General features: G+C 30.8%; 1 protein-coding gene and 1 non-coding gene across 2 annotated transcripts; one reads left to right on the top strand and one right to left on the bottom strand.

The window, feature by feature from the left end:
* Nucleotides 1–3,680: 3,680 nt before the first annotated feature.
* LOC149518481 (uncharacterized) lies at nt 3,681–6,015 on the top strand. The gene is given in 4 exon segments (XM_089761575.1): nt 3,681–3,687; nt 4,064–4,409; nt 4,789–4,924; nt 5,334–6,015. Coding segments are annotated over 4 exon segments (723 nt in total). The 3' UTR covers nt 5,568–6,015.
* A 10,693-nt stretch (nt 6,016–16,708) lies between these two features.
* LOC149518480 (small nucleolar RNA R71) lies at nt 16,709–16,815 on the bottom strand. Its single transcript, XR_016343387.1, has one exon. It is a non-coding gene; the product is annotated as a small nucleolar RNA R71 (small nucleolar RNA).
* Nucleotides 16,816–21,580: the final 4,765 nt, after the last annotated feature.

Below are 21,580 nucleotides of genomic sequence, written 5' to 3'. Positions count from 1 at the left end.
ATAGAAAACTTTAAATTTTGTTTTGAATGTTCTATCATTGTTCATTATTAAATAAAACCAAACAACTTAAAAAATTCACAAAAAAAAAAAAAACCATAAAACAACATTTTTTCAATGATGCTTTTGTTTAAACATGTTAAGAACTTGACAAACATCATAAAAACATAACAGAAAGCATGGATCAATGCACCAAATATTCATTAAAGCATGAAACAAGGTGTGGCCAAACATAAAGACACCATGGCTGAACTTATCTAATCTATTTCTCAAGCATTTTTTTTATGCTTTATCATCCAAATAAATATTGATCACTTGAAAATCAATGGAACCATTTCATCAAACACAAAATGAACTAATATAACTTGAAAACCTCATGAACAAGAGTATCAACCGAACAACAACAAATCATTCATTAAAAATTTAATCTAACCATATGGAAACTTAAAGGTTATAACTAAAACATCATCTATTGACCATGAATCAAATAAGAAATGATCATCAAACCAAATACATGATTTGGCCGGGAGAAAAGCACAAGGGCTAAATAGCTCATGATGTTACCTTAAGCATGATTTCACTTTATTCCATCTAAACAAGCACCATTTACTTATTCATCACACAACATATTTGAATCACAAAGAAACTTTATCTAACATGAAGTAAGCTAAAAAGACTAAAGAAAATATGTGAGACTTCAACATGAACCAAACACCAACATATTTCATTAACCAAACACAATTTATACAAAAATCAAGCCAACTATTCATTTACACATCACAAACAAGTTTAAAGAACCAAGAACATCTCAAAGTAGGCAATAAGAGGTTCGATCAACAAGAAGGACACCATGGCTGAACCTCTAACATGGTTTTCTCAATGGTGGATTTTGTTGTTTTTGTTTGGATTTCAACTTCAAACCAATTATTGATTAATTGGATGAAAATTGATTCAAACTTTGTGCAAGAAAAATAAACTAAAAACCTTTAAGAAAATCAAACAAGAAATGAATGAAATATAATGAAAATGTAATGTAAAATGAGATGGAGATGCTAGAAATGTGAAGGATGAATGTTGAGATGGATACCTTCAAGTAAAAATGCCAAAGTTTTTTTTTTCTTTTTTTTTCTCACATTTTTCCCTTTCTTTTTTTCCTCTATTTTTCAAGTTCTTCTCTGGTTTTTCATGCCAAAATCCTTCCCTTTATGAAGAAAGCCACCAAAAATATCTATTCAAGAATAAACCAAGGCTTTAGGATTAAATTTCATCAAAGGACAAAAATTTTTGCCTTGTTTTTAACCCAAGGAGTATTCTTTAGCCATTAGATCAAGATTCCATATAAGATTTAATGGTTCACATTATTCACTACAAAGGTTGGATTGTTACAGCCCTTAAACCAAGTGAAATGACCATTTTGCCCTTAGTATAAAGTTTTCGATATTTAGGCCATTTTTTTAGAAATCGATGTTCTTGTGCTCATTTTTGTGATTTTAAAGCATCAAAAATCATGAAATATTATGAAATTAAGATCTATAAATTTTCTTGAAAAATTGACCTCGAGAAGGTCAAATTACGAAAATACTTTTAAGGGATATTTTGATAATTTCACACCTTCTAGGATACTATTGTGATTTTGAATGGACAAAAAGTCATCAAATATTATAAAATCATGATCTGAAAACTTTCACAAAAAACCAATCTTATAAAGGTCAAATTACAAAATTAGCCTTAAAGGGCATTTTGATAATTTTACACCTCTTGAAGTACAATCAATGTTTTCAAAATTCTAAAAATCATCAAATAATAAGAAACCGTGATTTAGAACGTTTTGCAAAATTCTGACATTAAGAAAGTCAAATTACAAAAATACCTTTAGAGGGCGTTTTGTTCGGGGGAATCCATACATTTTTTTTCTGGAATCTTACTGTTGGGTATTTGATTCCAATGTTTGGTTTAAAGTAATATGATTCTAAGAAAAATTGACATTTTTCCAATAGTACCCAAAGTCCTAAAATGAAAAATCCATTTCTCCTTATGGTATTCTAGGATTTAAAAGAAGAAAGTAGCATTATTTTTAAATTTGACCTAACTAAAAAATTATGACATAGTCATTACCATTTTGAAAAGCATGTTTGAAAAGGAATGCAAGTCAGTTGTAGGTTTATGCTAGTAAAAATTTTGGTTTGTATAAGGCATTTGGCATGAAAGATGCCTTTAATAATCCCTTACAAAAAATTGAATGGGGTTATTCAAGGCATTTTTGGCCAAAAATGCCTTGAACAATATGTAAAAATTTTTATGAGGGGATTATTGAAGGCAATTTTAGCCGAAAATGCCTTGAATAACCTCTAATAAATTTTTTGTAAGGGATTATTCAAGGTGTTTTTGGCCAAAAACGCCTTTAATAATCCTCAGTGATTTTTTTAGGGATTATTTAAGATGCAAAAAATTTAATGGAGGTTATTCAAGGCGTTTCTAGCCAAAAATGCCTTCAATAATCCCCTCATATTTTTATGAGGTGATTATTCAAGATGTTTTTGGCCAAAAACACCTTTAGTAATCTCAAAACTTTTTTTTATTGGGGATTATTTAAGGCGTTTTTACCCATAAAATGCTTTGAATAATTACTTACAAAAAATTTAATAGGGTTATTGAAGGCATTTCTAGCAAAAAATGCCTTCAATAATCTCCTTCAATTTTTATGAGGTGATTAGTCAAGGCCAAAAATGCCTTAAATAATCCCCAAAAATTTTTTATATTGGGGATTATTCATGCATTTTTCCCCAAAAAAAGCCTTGAATAATCCCTTACAAAAAATTGAATGGGGTTATTCAAGGCATTTCCAGCTAAAAACGCCTTTAATAATTTCCTTCAATTTTAATTGAGGATTATTCAAGGTATTTTTTCCTAGAAAACACGTTAAATAATCCCCAATAAAATTTGAATAGATGTTATTCAAGGCGTTTTTGGCCAGAAACGCCTTAAATGATCATTATTTAAGAACTATTCTTTTTTATGTTCATAGATCAGAGTGTTATGTCATGATCTTTCATCATATACGCCTATAAATAAATGATTAAGGCATTTATATGGAAAAACGCCTTCATTGGTTATCAATTAAGATGTTTCTTCCTATAACCGCCTTCAATATTCCCATATTAAAATTTTGTTTTCCCTCTCGATGACCGTGTTATGACAATATGAATATTCTAACGTCTAATCGGTAGAAGAGAATAAAACTATCAAATATGTCTTTTTTATGATTCAATTACTAAAACAATTGAAATATATATTTCAATAGATCTTACCTCATAGCATTTACTTTTCTTTTTAAAAAAATTTTAGCTTCCTCATTCGTCATTTATTCTTCTTCCTGTTAAATTTATCATTAGTTTTTGTACAAAATGGTGTGTATACTTTCTAATTGATAATATGTAATCCATGTTGCCTTCCAATGAACTTTTTTTTCATTTTTTGGATGTCGTTTAGCTCTGGATTAAAGGCATTTCATATATATATTATGTGTTTTAAGGTTAAATTATTTTAGCTCTTTCCAATCTTTCAATGTTTTGTTTGTGATTTATATTTTATTTGATGATACAGGGGGATTCCATTGACCATATGCCAAGATTTGCTTTCCATTATGTTTTCAACTTTAACAAAATTCTTTCTTCTAAATAGTTATGGCTGGTTTTTCTTTCAAGAAGATGCGATTGGTTACATTGCTTATGATGCAATTGAACCAGATGGAAAATTTACTATATTTGTTATATTTTGTTACTATCACTTCATTAAATATTAACATAAGAAAATGATGTAGACTATCTTATAGTGCAGCATCTTATGATAACCTACATACTAGAGAGTTAAACTTAAACATAATGGTCTTTGAAAGTGATATATAGTGTGTAGATCATATTAGAATGGATTCGAGAACTTTTGCAAAATTATGTCATTTGCTTAAAATAGAATGGGGGTTACAATCATCTAGACATATGTCAATAGAAGAACTAGTATCTTCATATTATTGCCCACTATACATAAAATAGGATTATCAAGCGTTAAGTGGCCAGATCTAGAGAGACAATTAGTAGACAATTTTATTTTGTGTTGAATTTTGTATTAAGATTGCATTCGCTATTGTTTAAAAACCCTAAACTCATACCAAAAAATTCAACAGATAATAGATGGAAATGGTTCAAGGGTTGTTTGGGTGCCTTAGATGGGACATACATTAAAGTCAATGTTGATGCAATTGACCAGCCTAGATACAAGACTAGGAAAAATGAAATTGCTTCCAATGTCCTTGGTGTTTGCACTCTAGATATGCAAATCATATATGTTCTACTGAGATGGAAATGTTTTGCAATAGATGACAGAGTGTTAAGTGATGTCATTACACACAGGAATGGGTTAAAGATCCTATAAGGTATTATTTCTATTATGTTTGTGTAATGTTAATAACAACATTACTTGTTTCCATATTAGTAATGTTGTTGATCATTCTAACAGGTAATTACTATTTATGTGATGTTGGATATATAAATGGGATAAATTATTGGCACCTTATAGAGGTCAACAACACCATCTTAGTGATTACAAGGCAAGATTGCAACTGACGACCCTATAGGAATACTTCAACATGAAATATTCTTAAGTAAAAAATTGTATTGAGAGATATTTTGGTATATTGAAAGTCAGATGGGCAATTTTAAGGGAAAAGTCCTTTTTTTCAATTAAGACACAATGTACAATCATTTTTGCTTATTGCCTTCTCTATAATTTTATTAGGTTTGAGATGGTATTTGATCCTATTGAAAGGGATATTGCTGAAGGAAGTATTTCCCAACATGATGAATCTAATAATCAACATTTGATTAAGTATGTTGAGCCATATGATTATTGGACTCAGTTTAGAGATAATCTGGCTAATGATATGTTTACCCATTGGTTACAATTCGAGGAATAATAATATTACAAATATGTTTTGTATTTTATTATTTGTTTGCCTAAATGGTTTTTATTTTATTTACCATATGGTTGATATTGTCCAATGAATATTACAATTTGGAGAACACATTGCTTTCTTTCCATGTGTATTCGTTTACTTTGTTCCCTTGATTGTTTTTAATTTATTATATTAATATTATTTCAAAATGTTTAACCATGTGATTAGGAATTGAAATGTCTTCACTATATGACAATCCATCATAATCCGTTTGACTTGCATCCAAAAGATGATTGGATAGTTTTGGCTTTGGTAACCATTCATGGACTAGAGATGAGGATTCGCATTTGGTTTAATGCCTACATTATTTGGCAATGATCCTAGATAGAGAGCGGATAATGGGACATTCCGCGTTGGATATCTAGGTTATATTAAACAAATGCTGGAGCAAGTCATTCCTACTTCACAACTTAAAGCCACCCCTCACATTGAATCTAGGGTTAAGCTGCTTAAGAGAAAATATCATGTAATTTGTGATATGAAAAATTCTAGTTGATTTGGGTGAAATGATCAAGAAAAATGTATCACAGTTGAGAAAGAACTATTTGATGAGTGGGTTTAGGTAATTTTTTTAGATGATATTATGGCTTATCTATTTTTTTTTATGTTTTTTTAATGGTTTTTTTTATTCATCTTTGTTTGAACTTTGCCAATCACACCCACATGCTAGAGGGTTACGAAAGAAACCTTTCCCATTTTTTGATGATTTTAAAGTGATATTCGGATCTGATAAAGCAACTAGCCAATGAGTTGAAATAGTAGTTAATGTAATTGAATCATTAAATGCTAATGAGGATGCTTACTTCTCTGCTAAGATTAATATCAATGTTGAAGGAAATGAGAGAGGAGATGATAAAGACGACATTGTATCTACTACTCCGAGCAATGCTAGGATGATGTTATCTGGTAAAAAGCATGTTAGGAGTGATGATGGAGCAATCGATCAGACTGGCAACATTGGTGCTTCATATGAATGGACTGTGAATGTTATGAAAGACGTTTCAGTTTACTTTAAGACAGAAGTTAAGCATATAAATAGAAGAAAGTCACTTTTTAATGAAATTATGCAACTCAACAAATTCACACCTGATGAAATACTCACCATTGGGGAGTATATGATGAAAGAAAATCACAAAATTGAGTTTTTCTTTACGATGCTAGCTATATTTAAATGTTATTACATTGGCAACAATTAAATGAATGTAATGCATATCGCCCATCGTTTAACTTTTCTCCTCATGGGCACATGTAGATCACGCTCCATGTTGTTTACAGATTCGTTGTATAAGTTTGGAAACCTTTTTCTTTAATTAAGGTAGGAAATGGAAGGTTGTAAATATGCAAATCATTGCTTTGCATGTTAAACATACTTTTATTTATATCGGATTCGTACTTGTGTGAATCAAATACATATTTGTGATACTATGAATTACATTTTGGAATTTAAATAGTGGACATTGTAATATTTCAATATTATGCCACACATCTAAATTTATAATTGATAACGTTGCCATATAAAAATACTTTTATCAAATAATCGTACTCAATATATGTGTATTGATATAAATTACCAATTGATATAAAACAAACATATACCAATAATATTAAACCAATATCCTACTCAAAAATTAAAAATTATCCATTCAACATGGCATGTTAAAAACATTATAAACAATGTAATGCATATATTCACACCCAACCAACATTCTCTAACTTCAAGGTGTAGCAAATGATAATACATAATCAGACCACTCTTTACGAATTTCATCAAGTTCATCTTTCGTGAAGCTTCATTTACTCTCTCACTATAAAAAAAAATCATAACTAAATGTTAATAAATGAGAATATAATTTAGCTTTTTTTATTGGAAGATATTACTATTGTATGGAATTAATAGTAATCTTGAATAGTGTGGTCATAAAATCATGTAAAACTATCTCCCTCATAAAACAAATGACATAATATCCACATTCAATATATCTTGGTTGTCGAGGTACCTAAAAAATAAATTTAATGGGTTTAGGAAATATTTATCTAAACAAACTCAGCATAAAATAATAAATTTCACATTTATCGGTATTGAAACCCATTTTATCTTTGCTTTCTTATCAACTGCAGATATTTCCCTAAATTGCATAGTAAAAAGTTGTTAATATAAAAATAAAAGTAATTATGAAGAAACACAAGATAATATAAAAACATGTAATACCTCTTTATAAAATTATTAATATCAGGGTTAGGCTTCATCGTTGGTTGAACGAAGTTAAATAAATATGGCGTAAAGGAATTGGTATAAATCACAATAAGCTGCCAATGATGATTGCAAAATAATAACAATGATATACTCAAATTAGGCATTATCTCATATTCGAGTAAGGTTGGAATAATTAGTTATATGAATATAACTTACGCAGCATTATACGGCTCCAAAAAATAATCAGCCCATTTTTGCATGCATTGACCCATATGACAACCATGATTAATAACATTGCCACTCTACTCACTAATCATATTTGGGTCAATGAATCTGAATCTATAGGTCATTTGTCTCGCCTTGATCTCTCTATATAGAAAGCTGCATGATAACAATCAATAATACTAGTTAGTAATTCACCCTAATATAGATTAATAGATATTGACTTTGCATATTTAAATTTATAAGCTAACCTCATATAGGCAACAATATCAGAAGATGATATTTCATCCAGGATAGAAAATGCCTTAATATCAAGCCCCTAATGTAAAAAATTGATGGATGATCAAATAATGCATCATTGGACTCAATGGTATGACGTTTCCTTTGGATAAATGATCAAGTGCATAATTAGATAATGCTTTAATGGTAGCCTTAGCAAGGGTCATCTTCTGAGTTCCAACATCCTACTATAATATATAATGAAATATAAGTATTAAAACCAAATCAATAAATATAATAGACAAATAAATATTAAAAAACGAATAAACAAAATCATACTCCATGGGTGATACTAGAGGAGAAATTTGTTGGCTGACTTGGAATGAAAGCTTGTCCTTGTTGGATGTTGCTATCTAATTGCCCTTCAGGCATGCTAGATTACATTGCTGCCAACATCGCCTCTAAGGCTATGAGTTATTGCTATTGATCATTCAAGTGTTGCTTTTGGCCATCAAGTCTTTCCTGTTGTTGCTAAATGATTGCTTCATATTGTGCATTCGTCATTAGAGGGGTTTGGGTTGATTATTAAAGAATTTTGATAGCAACACAAATCTACCAACCCCATGAACTCGACCATGTCTTTCTTTCACTCCTAATGCTAAAGAAAGGGATTTTTGCCATAATCGGTTGGCAATTCACCTGATTTAAATTTAGTAGCAAAATCATCCTGAAAGACAATAATAAGATGAGACGTAACAATAAAGTTAAACAAGTATATAGTCATGCATACAAGCACAAAGCCAATCATACGTGATAAAATGAGTGGTTATACAAAAAATCTTTTTAGCCATTTCTTCGGTTTGTTCATCTGCAAATGATCCATCTTTCTGCATATGTCTTTGTTTCTACACATTTTATCTAGAAAATTTTGTGCCAAAGCTAGATGATTCCTAATAAATTAATGCTATATAAGAATTAGAATATATTAAATGAAAGTTCATATATATTCATTTAAAAGTATAAAACAAGTGTATGAATACCTACAAGATCATACTTGACATTCGCATAACCCTTTCTCAATGTCCGATAGTGATATACTTGTTTGGCTCCGATGTTCTTTTGTTGTTATTTGATTTTCTAGAAAATAAAGAAATAAGGTAAATCACATATTAAGATATTGAATATATTACATAAAATCTTATAAACAATTAACATAATGAGTGTGCATATTGAGAATTCTTCTAATAGTTGATCTCAAACAAAATGCATCCAATCTTGATAACTGATAACATCTGTATATGATGAAGGAGGATCAACCAACATATCACTATTATCAGCGAATGATAAAATATAATGGGTTGCCAATCTACTTTTAAAGTCTTTAAATGCTTTTTTAGTCGATTGCAACGTAAGTTTTTTATACTCATTTAGGACATCAAATCATTCCTAATAAATTTAAAACAATTAGTATGAACACATTGAATTTCAATTAAATGGTCATTTAACCAATTTTATGAAATAGTTGAATAAATATACCATAATCGACTCCCATATATGATCCTTTAGATCATTAGGAACTCGTCGCCAATTATGGTATGTAATAGAAATGCTACTACGAACAACTGTTCCAATGTGACTAGCTAACTTCGCAGTTCCATTAGACACAGGCTGTCCATTTTGATTGAAGTCAATGTGAATTTTTATGTCAGTCCTTTGAATTTGTTTATTTTGTCCCTTTGTTTAAAGACATTTTTGGCTAGAAATGCCTTGACTAACCCCATTCATGGCGTTTTCCAAAATAAAATGGGAGGGGATTATTCAAGGCATTTTTTGGGGAAAAACACCTTGAATAATCCCTAAAAAAAATTGGAGGGGATTATCGGAGGCGTTTTGGCCTAAATGCCTTCAATAATCCCTTTCAATTTTTAATTAAAAGGGATTATTTAAGGTGTTTTTGGCCAGAAACGCCTTGGATAATCCCATTAAATTTTTTATAATAGATTATTCAAAGCATTTTCTAGCTAAGAATGTCTTGAATAATCCCAAAAAAATATGGGAGGGGATTATTAAAGATGTTTTACAAAAAGACCTTTAATAATTCCCTCTAAAAAATTGAAGGGGATTATTGAAGGCATTTTTGGAGAAAAACATCTTCAACAATCCCTTTATTTTAATTAAAAAAAATTATTCAAGGCACTTTCTAGCTAAAAATGCTTTGAATAATCTCCTTTAATTAAACATTGGATTGTTTAAGTTACCATCATAGATGCTAAATAGTTTATAGTAATTATCTAGGATTTAATATATATGGATTCTTCCCAACCAAATGAGTGAATTTGAACACGAGATGCCTAAAAATGGAAGAAAACCCTAGGTATCACAATTTCTCAGGGATTACACTTTCCTCCCAAATCTACGATTCTACGAACCAAATGTCTATTTAAGGGTATTTTGGCAATTTTACCCATCCCAAAGTGTGATATGGGTTTCAATGTATCAAAAATCATTAAAATTTTCATGATCTAAAAATTTTCATGAAAATTTAACTTTTTAAAAATTAAATTACGAAAATACCCCTAAGGGTGTTTTGATAATTTTACACTTTTTGAGGTATAAAAGAATTTAGTGCATTAAAAATCACCCATTTCAAATTTAAACCACATTAATTCCAATTGGGTTGCAAATTTTGAGGATTATCTCGGGTTTTATCCATTTTTATCAAGTTTAACCAAATTTGACTAAGTTTGACTAAATTTGACTTTATTGACAAGTTTGACCAATGTTGACTTTAAAGCATTTGGATCAAATTGGTTTGAATTTTAAGTTTAAAATCTTTTCAAAATTGATATTGGATTTGAGCCGAGTTTGATTTTAAACGCTTCACAAATGGTCAAAATTTTGCTCGAACAAAATTAGGTGTTTATAGCTACCAATTTTTATGCATTTTTGAGAATAACAAATAATGTAAAAAGCAAAGACACCAATTTTGGCTGGGACCATGGGTTGAGGGGAAGTTTGCTTTCATGTTTGAAACAGTTTTTTTTTTTTTTTTTTTGAGATTAAGAGCTCTTATAAACGTAAGCAACTAAGTTTAAAAATTTGTTTGGAAAAAGGCTCTTATTAATATAGGTGGGTAACTTTAAAAAATCTATATGGAAAAGGCTCCTATTAATATAGGCAATAAATTTTAAAAATCTGTCTGGAAAGAGCTCCAATGAAAATAGGTCTCAAACTTTTAAAAATCTATTTGAAAATGAATCTTATGAAAATAGGCAACAAACTTTAAAAGAAAGAACTTCTATGAAAATAGGAAACAAACTTTAAAAATTTTGTTTGAAAAGGGCTCCTATGAATATAGGAAATGAACTTTAAAAAAATCTGTCTGGAAAAGGCTTATATAAACATAGGTAACAAACTTTAAAAAAAATTTATCTTGAAAGGGCTTTTTTGAAAATAGGTAACGAATTTTAAAAAATTTGTCTGAAAAGGGCTCCTATGAATATAGGCAACGAACTTTAAAATATCTATCTAGAGAGGCTCCTATGAAAATAGACAATGAACTTTAAAAAATATTTTTGGAACTAATTAATCTGGGCTTAATTCTCCTTAGTGCCAATTAAATTGGGCTTAATTCTTGTTAGTGCCAATTAAATTAGGCTTAGTTCTCTTCAGTGTCAACTAAATTAGGCTTAATTCTCTTTGTGCCAGCTAGACTAAGCTTAATCTTCATAGGTGTCGGCTAATCTGGGCTTAATTCTCTTTGGTGCTAGCTAAATTAGGCTTAATTTTCATCTCTTTTCAAAATTTCTTAACATTCATTCTTTCTAAGAACTCAATCTTGTTATCATATCTCATCTTTTCATTTATTTTTTCAACAACCTCTTTTTTTTTTGTAGATTCTCTTCTTTTTTTCTCTATCTCTTTCACTTTTTTGAAGAAGAGCTCCTATAAACATAAGCAAGTGACTTGAAAAATCAATTTTGGAAAAGGCTGATCTAGTCTCGAAAAAGTTTGAAAAGCCTAATTTGGAAAATTAGGTTGGATAGGAAGCTCTGAAATGGATTCTGATCTTTTTTAAAGAGTTTTTTTCATCTTTGGATTTTTCTCTCTATCTTTTTTAAAGGTTCATTCTCCAATTGTATTTGTTCCTTTAAGATTAAATTCATTCTGCATGCAATGTATGTGATGAATGTAAAGAAAGCAGTATGATTCCATAAATTTTATTCCTATCATGCATTTGTACTTATGGAAACAAGATTTTCATGATAACAAGTATTCTTCAAATTTGTAGTTCTGGCTAGATCATCAGCAGTCAACCCAAACTCATCTGATTGAGGTCTTTCTTTAATTCAAGCATCTCTTTTTCTTTTCATATCTTTTTTACCTTGATCTTTAATGGTTGTCTAGTGAAACTCTGCCGAAAGCATTTTTCCTTATACTTATAATTCATCTTTTCTATTTTTCTTATTCATTATTCACCATTTCTACTTCTTTGCCATCATTATCTTTTGTTCAATCATCATTTATTTTCCTATCCAAATTGATGTTCCTCATTTGTATCATTTCTAGTTTTTTTTTTTTAAAACCCATGTTTGTTTATCTTGGTTATCTTAAAACCTCATCTATGTATGTTTCAAGTTTGATTATGAGAATTATCATTCAATATCAGCAATATCATGTTAAATGCAATGCATTTTTTCAATTAATAATGAACAAAAAGGTTTGAATAAAAAGGGCAAAAAAGAAAAGGTATTCATTAATGTTTTGGAGATTTCAAACTACATGGCAATAAGGGAATGAAGGTATAATTAAGCATAAAAAAAAAGTAAGAAAATGAAATGGTGACAAGAAACAATTTTCAAAATTGCCAAATACTGAACATTAAGATGAATTCAGATCGTTCACTCCTAATTATCTTCTGAAAATCCTATCTCATTAATGGCTTTAAGTAATGTTGACTCATTGGATGGCAATCCTGCCCCTTGACCTATCAATTGATAATTTGTTTCTATTTTTTTTTTCCTAAACCATTGTGCTGTTTCCATTTTTTTTACATTTCAAACTTGAAACCCAATTTCCTTCTATTTTCTCCTTATACCTAAGTTGTTCATTCAAGTTTTCAACTTATGTATTTCCCCCTATAATCTAGATTGCCTTTTTTAGGTTTTCAACCTAAACCCTCTTATTTTTCATTTTTTATTTTTTTTATTTCTTTTTGTTTTGTTTTTTTAAGCATAGTATTTCTTGATAGTATATGAGTTTACAGGACTTAGTGGTTTATTTCCATCCATTTCTATAAGAAGCAAGGCTCCACTAGATAATGCCTTTTTTACTACATAAGGATCTTTCTAATTAGGTGTCCATTTTCCTCTATTGTTGTGTTGATTTTGCAATATCCTCTTCAAGACTAATTCCCCATCATGAAAGCATTTGGGCTTCATCTTTTATCATGTGCCTTTATCATTCCCCTCAGGTACGTTTGGCCATGACTGAGTGCTACTAGTCTTTTTTTTTTCAATCAATTTCAACTATTTATAGTGGTTGCGAACCTAGTCAGCTTCTTTCAATTGTACTTTATTAGAACCTTTAAAGAAGGAATTTTAGCTTCATATGCAACAGTGCAACATATGCAACAGTGTAGGAGGAACATGGATTTTATTTGCATAAATCTAACATTTATGGCATCTTTTTGCATGATTGATACAATTGCTTTCCAAGGTCAGCCAATAGTAACCTACCCTTATTACTTGCCTAGCTATCGTGTGACCATTGGCATGTGTCCCATATATCCCTTTGTGTACTTCTTCGAGTATTTGCCTTGCTTCTGTAGCACACACATCTTAACAAGACCTGATCTTGACTTTTTTATACAAGATTGCCCCATGCAATACAAATTCTATTGCCAATCTTCTCAAAATTCTTTTATCATTTTATGATGCACGTTCAGGATACTTTTGGTGCTTGAGATATTGCATAATGTCAAAATACTAGGGCTGACCCTTAATTTCTTCTTCTACACTCGCATAGTGTGATCGAAGCTCAAAAGTCTATATTATGATAGGTTGAATCTCTATATTTGCATTTAGTTTGAACATAGCTGATAATGTGGCAAGAGCATTAGCTATCTTATTTTCTTTTTGAGGCACATGTCAAAACTAGATGTCTTTAAATTGCTCTATTAGCCCAGTAATGAAGTTTTGGTATAAAACCAGCTTCGAGTCCCTTGTTTCCCATTCACTTTTCAGCTAATAAATTACTAGTGCCGAATTGCCAATGACTTTCAAAATCTTGATTTTTCTATTTAATTCCATTTGTAATCCCTGGATACATGCTTCATATTCTGCTATATTGTTGGTGTAGAAAAAAGATAGTCTTGAAACGTTAGGGGAATATTCTCCTTCAAGTGATATCAAAATAACTTTAATGCCATTCCCCAAAACATTCAATGCCTTATCAAAGAACATTTTCCATGCAACATCTTCATGTTCTTTCTTTTTTAATAATAAGATAACAATAAGATCTTTATCTAAGAATTGAAAATGCATTAGCTCATAATCATCAAAAGCTTTATTAATTAGAAAATCAGCTATGGCACTCCTTTTAACAACTTTTTGAGCCACATATATATTATCATATTTAGAGAGCATTACTTGCCACCTTGCCAATCTTCTTGATAAAGATGGCTTTTCAAATATGTACTTGAGGGGATCTAATTTTGACATCAACCAGGTTGTGTGATACAACATATATTGCTTGAGCCAGTGAGCAGTCCCATACTAAAGCACAACATATATTTTCAAGCTGGGAATACTTGTCTTTATAATCAATAAATTTCTTGCTTAGGTAATAGATGGCTTGTTTCTTTTTGCTTGTTTCATATCTTTGCCCCAATACATGATAGCACCTAAATATATAGAGTTTTTACATAAATAAATGGTGCTAATTTTTAAATTTTGGATGATTTTTGGTGCTTTTCATGTTGTTTTCATGATTTAGGTTTTTAAAGCATATGGATATAATTTTCATGCAAGCCATGCATGCAAGCATGTAAGGAGGAATTTTGGCCCAATAGTGGAAACTCATAGCTAAACCACCTTATCCCACACTCATAGAGTTACAATTGCATAAGGACTCTCCCAATGGTGCATTCAGCTAGATCATTTCCAATAAAGATTTCATGCTACTCGAAGCTCACTTGGACTCCATCATGTTTGGCTAAAGAGAAAGTTTTGATCCAAGTATGACTCATTTGCTTAGCCATAAAGCAATTGTGTGGCGTAAGGACTCTATCCGTCTGGCCACGCAAAAGGGAAGATCAATTTACAAAGGTATGGACTCTCCAAGCTCTATCCTATTCGGCCAAGACTTTAAAAGAGCCTTCATACAAATTTTCACCATAATCAAGACTAGCTATATTCAGCTAAGAAGAATTAGAAGCTCATAATGAAACTTGTTCTTAACCTTGAAGATTTTGACTTGGAGTAGGATTTTATCCATTTGAATTTCAAAAATTGGATAAAAGTTAACCTACTCTTGAATATTCAAGCTTTTACTGAATCGAAGGGAGGAAACTTATCAATATTTGATCAAGATTAAATCAAAGGCCAAGATTGCACCATCAAGATCCCATTCAACCAAGCATGCTTAAGCTTGAAGAAGTCCTATTTGGTTATGCCTCATAGAAGATGAAGATGAGCCTTATCACCTAGAGTTTGAATTTGAAAACAAATCTTATATTCCTATGCCCTTTGGTCGAACTCTCTATTTTAAATAGGGAGGCCATTCACCCCTTTCCATCATCCCATACCTCACTACTATTATTTCTTTCTTAGTTCTTATTTCTTTTAGTTATTTAGTTAAGTTATTGGCTTAGGTGACATATTTGCTAATAACAAAGCTTTTATTTTAATTCAAGAAGTATTATTTTCAAGATCTTTTCTTTTCTTGTTTTCAAATTGCAAATCTTGTTTTTCAATTTCTATTCTAGCTAAGCTTGCTTTTTCTTTCAAGATCGATGCAAGGTTTCTTTTATTTGTTACAAGATTTGGCTACCACTTTCTTTTACATTTTTTAAGTTCTTTCATGCAATATTTATTCCAAATTTACTAGAAGCATTCGGCCTTCTCAAGTTTCTTTAATTTTTAGGCTTTAAATTATTGTTTTCTTAGAGCTAGTTTTTGACAATCTTCTTTTACTTTTCAAGTGACAATTGGTGAAATCAAGATTCATGCCTACACATCACTTTTAATCTTTACTTTTCTTTGCAACCAAACCCTAAATTTCCATTTGTTTAGATATAAGATCTTAAGGTTTCACCTTTGGTACTTAAAGAACAACCCAACATTAAATTTTATAATCCTTGAGGAGACGATATTGGAATACTTCCTTTCATTACTTGATCTATGCACTTACAGGCTATACAAAAAGTAGCAATCAAGTTTTTGGTGTTATTACTAAGGATTATAGTGGTGTTCTCAATATCACATATAGAATTCTTAATTTCTTATAATCTAAACCTTTTGTTTTGTTTATTTACTTTTATTTTGCTTTTCTTTGATCTTTTCTTGTTTGCATACATGGATCCAAAAGTGTTGACTTAGCTCCTGTTGATCAAGAAATATAAAGAACCATTAGAAGAAGAAAAAAAAAGCAATCAGCACCATTTGTACCAACTCTAATAGCTATTACAAATAATGAAAGGCAAAGAACTTTACGAGACTATGCAGTTCTCAATGCAGATGTTTTTCAACCATCCATTAGAAGGCTAGCTATCCAATCAACAACTTTGCGATAAAGCTTTCAATTATACCAATAGTCCAAACTTTTGTACAATTTGGAGGGTTAACAAACGATGCTCCAATTCTTTACCTTTCTAGCTTTCTTGAATTATGTGATACTTTTTGCTATAATGGTGTTTCTGATAGAACAAGTAGACCAAAATTATTTCCTTTTTCTTTTAGGGACAAGGTGAAAAGTTGGTTGTCATCATTACAATTTGGTTCAATCACAACATGGGATAATTTAGTCTAAAAGTTTCTAGCAAAATTTTCCCACTTGCAGAAATAGCAAAACTAAGGAATGAGATCACCACCTTTCTACAAGCAGATGGTGAAACATTATATGATGGATTGGAATGATTCAAGGAGCTATTAAGGAAATGTCCACACCATGATCTACCCTAAAGGATTTAGATTCAGGGTTTTGACAATGGTCTCACACCACCCATGAGAACCACCTTAGATTCAGCTGCTAAAGGGGCAATTATGAGTAAGACTCTTGAGAATCAAATGAGCTTATTAAGGAAATGGTTGTTGATAATTACTAATGGGGTATAGAAGGAAAGGTTAGTAAAAAGTCTACTGGTTTATTTGAGGTTGATGCTATTACTTTTATAAATTCCCAACTAGCTACCCTCACCAAAAAGATTGAAGCCTTAAGAAACCAACCAACCATGTGAATGCTATACAAAGCCTTTTTGTCTCTTGTAACATTTGTAAAAAATCCCATTCCACTTAAAGATGCTAGTTTAGGATAAAACCAGTCCAATACATCTAACAAGCCAACCCAAGCAACAACCTCTATAGCAATACTTTCAACCTTGGATGGTGAAATGACCCAAACTTTTCTTGGAACTAATCAAACCACCAACAACTAAAATAATAACTACATCTTCAATCCATCAAATTACAACCTACAAAAGAAAATAAATATACCTTTGATAACGTGTTGACCTAATTGATGCAAGCTAACAATGCTAATATCCAAAGTCAAACTACATTCATAAAAAACTTAGAAAACCAAATACGTCGACTAGCCCAAGCCATAGCCAATCGCGCTATAGGCACCTTGCCTAGCAATACTAAATCCAACCCTAAAAGATAAGGCAATGAGGGATGTAATGCAATTTATTCTTTAGAAGATGTTAGGATGGAGGATTTTGATAATGAGGATAATGAACCTGCAATAGTAAACCTCCCCAATTTTGTGAGGCAACCTAAAGTACATTTCATAGGAAAGGAATAAATATTAGAAGATGAGGAACTCTTGAGATTTGGTAGAGAAATTATAAAGGGTGTTGACCCTATAAAATTAGAGGCCCCTAAAGATATTGAAACCTATGAGGAAAACCTAGGAAGGAGAATGCTGAGATGGACTATGAAGAAGATCTTGAAGAGTATATTGGGGGGTTTGTTGAAGAAAGGCAAATGCTATTGCAAGTAAGGAAAGTACTATTAGAAAACATTTAGCCTAAGCTTGAAAAAATAGTCTAGGAAGAAATAGCTCAAGATGAGCTTGTCCAAAATGAAAAAATTCAAGAAAAAGATCCATAAGAAGAAGAACAAAAAGTTCAAGAAAAAGTGCAACCAAGGTCAAGGATGACTGCCATAATGTATAGGTAGTGTTTCAACATAGCACCACCTTCCCCAAGGCCTATTCAAAAAGAGCTGCTCAAAGAATTGAAAGAAGCCACATTCTTAGAAGATTGAGCCCTAAATTTCATCAACTCCTGTCGAGAAAGCACAAAGATCCAGAGAGTTTTACTATTCTTTACAAAATTGGACATTTAAAATTTTTATGCTCTTTTTAATCTTGGTTCTATCATAAATATAATGTCTATGAGTATTTTTATACAGCTAGGTTGTGGAGAGCTGAAGCTTGCCTAATTCAATATTAAATTTTTGATCAATTTGCTAAGTTACCATAAAGGATGTTGAAAAATGCACTAGTCAAAATTAGTAAATATGCTTTCTTTTTGATTTTTGTTGTCTTAGACATGAAGGACGATAATGCTCTATTATTGTTAGTAAGACCTTTTTATTTATTTCTAAAGATTTAATAGATGTTTATGATGCTAGCCTTATCCTTAAATTTAAAAACAATAAGCTACACTTTGTATCTGAAGGGTATGGTGTGCTTAGAGATGAAGAAGATGTTAGTGCAATTAAGGTAAAAGAAACCTTTAAAGAGTCTTACCTAATAGATAAACCTTCTAACCCTCTGAATCATTTAGGAACCCCTAGTTCCAGCCATGTTAGCCTTATAAGGAATTCAAGTTCTGTGTATGTTATCCCTACTAGAAGAGCTAGTGCACCTCTCAAAACCAAGTTTGTTTATGTTATTCTTCAAACAAAGAGGCAACAAGGTAAGCTCCTTGCAAAGAGGTAAGATGATTTTCATAGATTTAGGGATGGTCAAGCTTGATCAAAATTGGCATTGCTTGGGGAAGCAACCCAAATTCTATTTTAATGGTTAAACTTTTTGTTTTCTTAATTTTTCTTTTATTAGAACATGTATGTTTTTAATATTTTTGTTTGAGTTGTTTTGTTTTTAGGGATGAAGGGAAGCAAGGATGATGCCTCATGGAAAATAGAGATTTGGCCTTGAAAAGAATTTAGGGAGTATTTCTTTTTCCCTTGTTATTTGTTATATTGTTCAATTTTAAGTGTGGGCAAAGGGGAAGGGAAACTTTTGAACTCAAAATGATTTTGAAATCTTAACCCATTTTTGCTTTCAAACCAAATTGACATACTAAATATCTTTATGATGCTCACTTAGTTGAAGTTGCATATATTTTCTAAAAATGACTAAAGTATGATATGAAGTTGATTATGAATTTAGTGGAACTCGAAAGGATTTCTTAAGCAGCTTTTCTTTGGATATCATTTTTATGCATATATTTCTATTCTTTTTATATGAACTGCTATGATTTTTGTGAAAGTTTGTGAGATGTGGAGTTGCATGAAAATTTGAGGATATGAATAAGTGCTCTAGAATTTACCTACTCAACCCTTGAGATAAAATCCTAGATTATATTTGACTCAAGAGATGATCTAGGTAGTTCTTTGGACCATTTGAGCCTTTTTCAAGCCACCCTGTTATGATGCATCCCTAGTACCCTTATTTTAAGCCTTTTATATTAAACTTTTTATTTGTTTATTTTAGCCACACAATAAGCCAATAAGCCTTTTGTTTGATTATTATTATCCCTTTTTTTGTTTTGTCTAGCCCATTGTGGTTACTTGTTTATGGACATGTTTATGATTTTAGGAGGAAAAGAGGCATAAGGAATAGAAAAAGAAAATAACAAACATGAAAGGCAAAGTCTACGAAAGCCAAAAAGGCTAAGTATTCTTTAAAAAAAATAAAATAAAGTGATGCCTTACAAGTCAAAGTTTCAAAAAAGCTCCCACTTGTTTAAAGTCCAAAAAGTTGAAAGAAAGTAAGCTTAGGGTTTCAAGTCTAAAATTTCCTTTTCCCCATCTTGACCCAAACCTTATATTACAAGCTTAAAAGACCTTTGATCTTAAGTTAAGTATGTAGGTTTAACATTGGTGGAGAGAGAAGGGGAAAGTGAACATATGAACTCTATTTTATCTTTGAATTGAAATGTGATGAAGTGTTTTACATTCTTTTTGCTTGAGTTATATGCATGAATTAAAGAGTGAGTAAATGTATATGTGTATTGAGCATAAAATATTGGGAGCTTGTTTTTGAAGCAATTTCTTATACTTCTACATTTATACTTAGCTTTTTATTATGCAATAGTACATGATAGGAAATTTATGTAGATTTTGACTTTGTTAGTATGATTATTGATATTTAATTTTGTTGATTTGAGGTTTTGCTTGAGGATAAGAAAAGATATAAGTGTAGGGGTGTGATAGCACCTAAATATATAGAGTTTTAACATATAAAAAATGGTGCTAATTTTTAAAATTTGGATGATTATTGGTGCTTTACATATTGTTTCATGATTTTAGGTTTTTAAAGCTCATGGATATCATTTTCATGCAAGCCATGCATGCAAGCATAGACGAAGCAATTTTGGCCCAATATTGGAAACTCATAGCTGAACCACCTTGTCCAAAATTCATAGAGTTTCAATTTTACAAGGACTCTCCTAATGATGCATTCAGCTAGACCACTTCTAAGAAAGATTGCATGCTACCCCAAGCTCAGTTGGACTCTATCGTGTTCGACCAAAAAGAAGTTTTGATCCAAGCATGACCTTTTTGCTTTGCCATGAAGCAATTATGTGGCATAAGGACTCTATCCATTTAGCCATGCAAAGGGGAAGATTAATTGGCAAAAGCATGAACTGTCCAAGCTCCATCTTATTCGACCAAGACTTTAAGAAAGCCTTCATACATATTTCACCACAATTAAGGCTAGGTACATTTGGCTAAGAAGAATTAGAAGTTCACCATGAAACTTGTTACTTAGCCTTGAAGATTTTGGCTTAGAGTAGGATTTTATCCATTTGAATTTCAAGGGTTAGATAAAATTCAACTTACTCTTGAATTTTCAAGCTTTTGTCGAATCCAAGGGAAGAGAATTATCAAGATTTGATCAAGATTCAATCAAAGGCCAAGATTGCACCATCATGACCCCATTTAGCCAAGCATGCTCAAGCTTCCTAAAAAATGAGGATGAGCCTTATCACCTAGAGTTTGAATTTGAAAACATATCTTGTATTCTTATCCCTTTTGGTTGAACCCTTCATTATAAATAAGGAGGCCATTCACCTTTTTCTATCATCTCATCCCTTACTTCTCTTCTTTCTTTTAGTTCTTAGTTCTTATTTTTTTTAGTTCTTTAGTTGAATTATTAGCTTAGGTAACAGATTTGCTAATAACAAAGCTTTTGTTTGTTTAAATTATTTTATTTTAATTCAAAAAGTATTGTTTTCAAGATCTTTTCTTTTTTGTTTTCAAGTTGCAAATATTGTTGTTCAATTTTTATTTCAGCTAAGCTTTCTTTTTCTTTCAAGATTGATGTAGGCTTTCTTTTATTTGTTATAAAATTTGACTACTACTTTCTTTTATGTTCTTTAAGTTCTTTTCATGTAATTTTTATTCCAAATTTACTACAAGCATTTGGCCTTCTCAAGTTTCTTTAATGTTTAAGCTTTAAGTTATTGTTTTCTTAGATCTAGTTTT

This window comes from Durio zibethinus, chromosome 6 (assembly GCF_047325235.1).
Source record: "Durio zibethinus cultivar Kanyao isolate XHJ-2024 chromosome 6, ASM4732523v1, whole genome shotgun sequence".
Lineage (NCBI taxonomy): Eukaryota > Viridiplantae > Streptophyta > Magnoliopsida > Malvales > Malvaceae > Durio > Durio zibethinus.
Note: the sequence above shows the minus strand (reverse complement) of the source record. Positions and strands in the feature narration are given on the sequence as shown.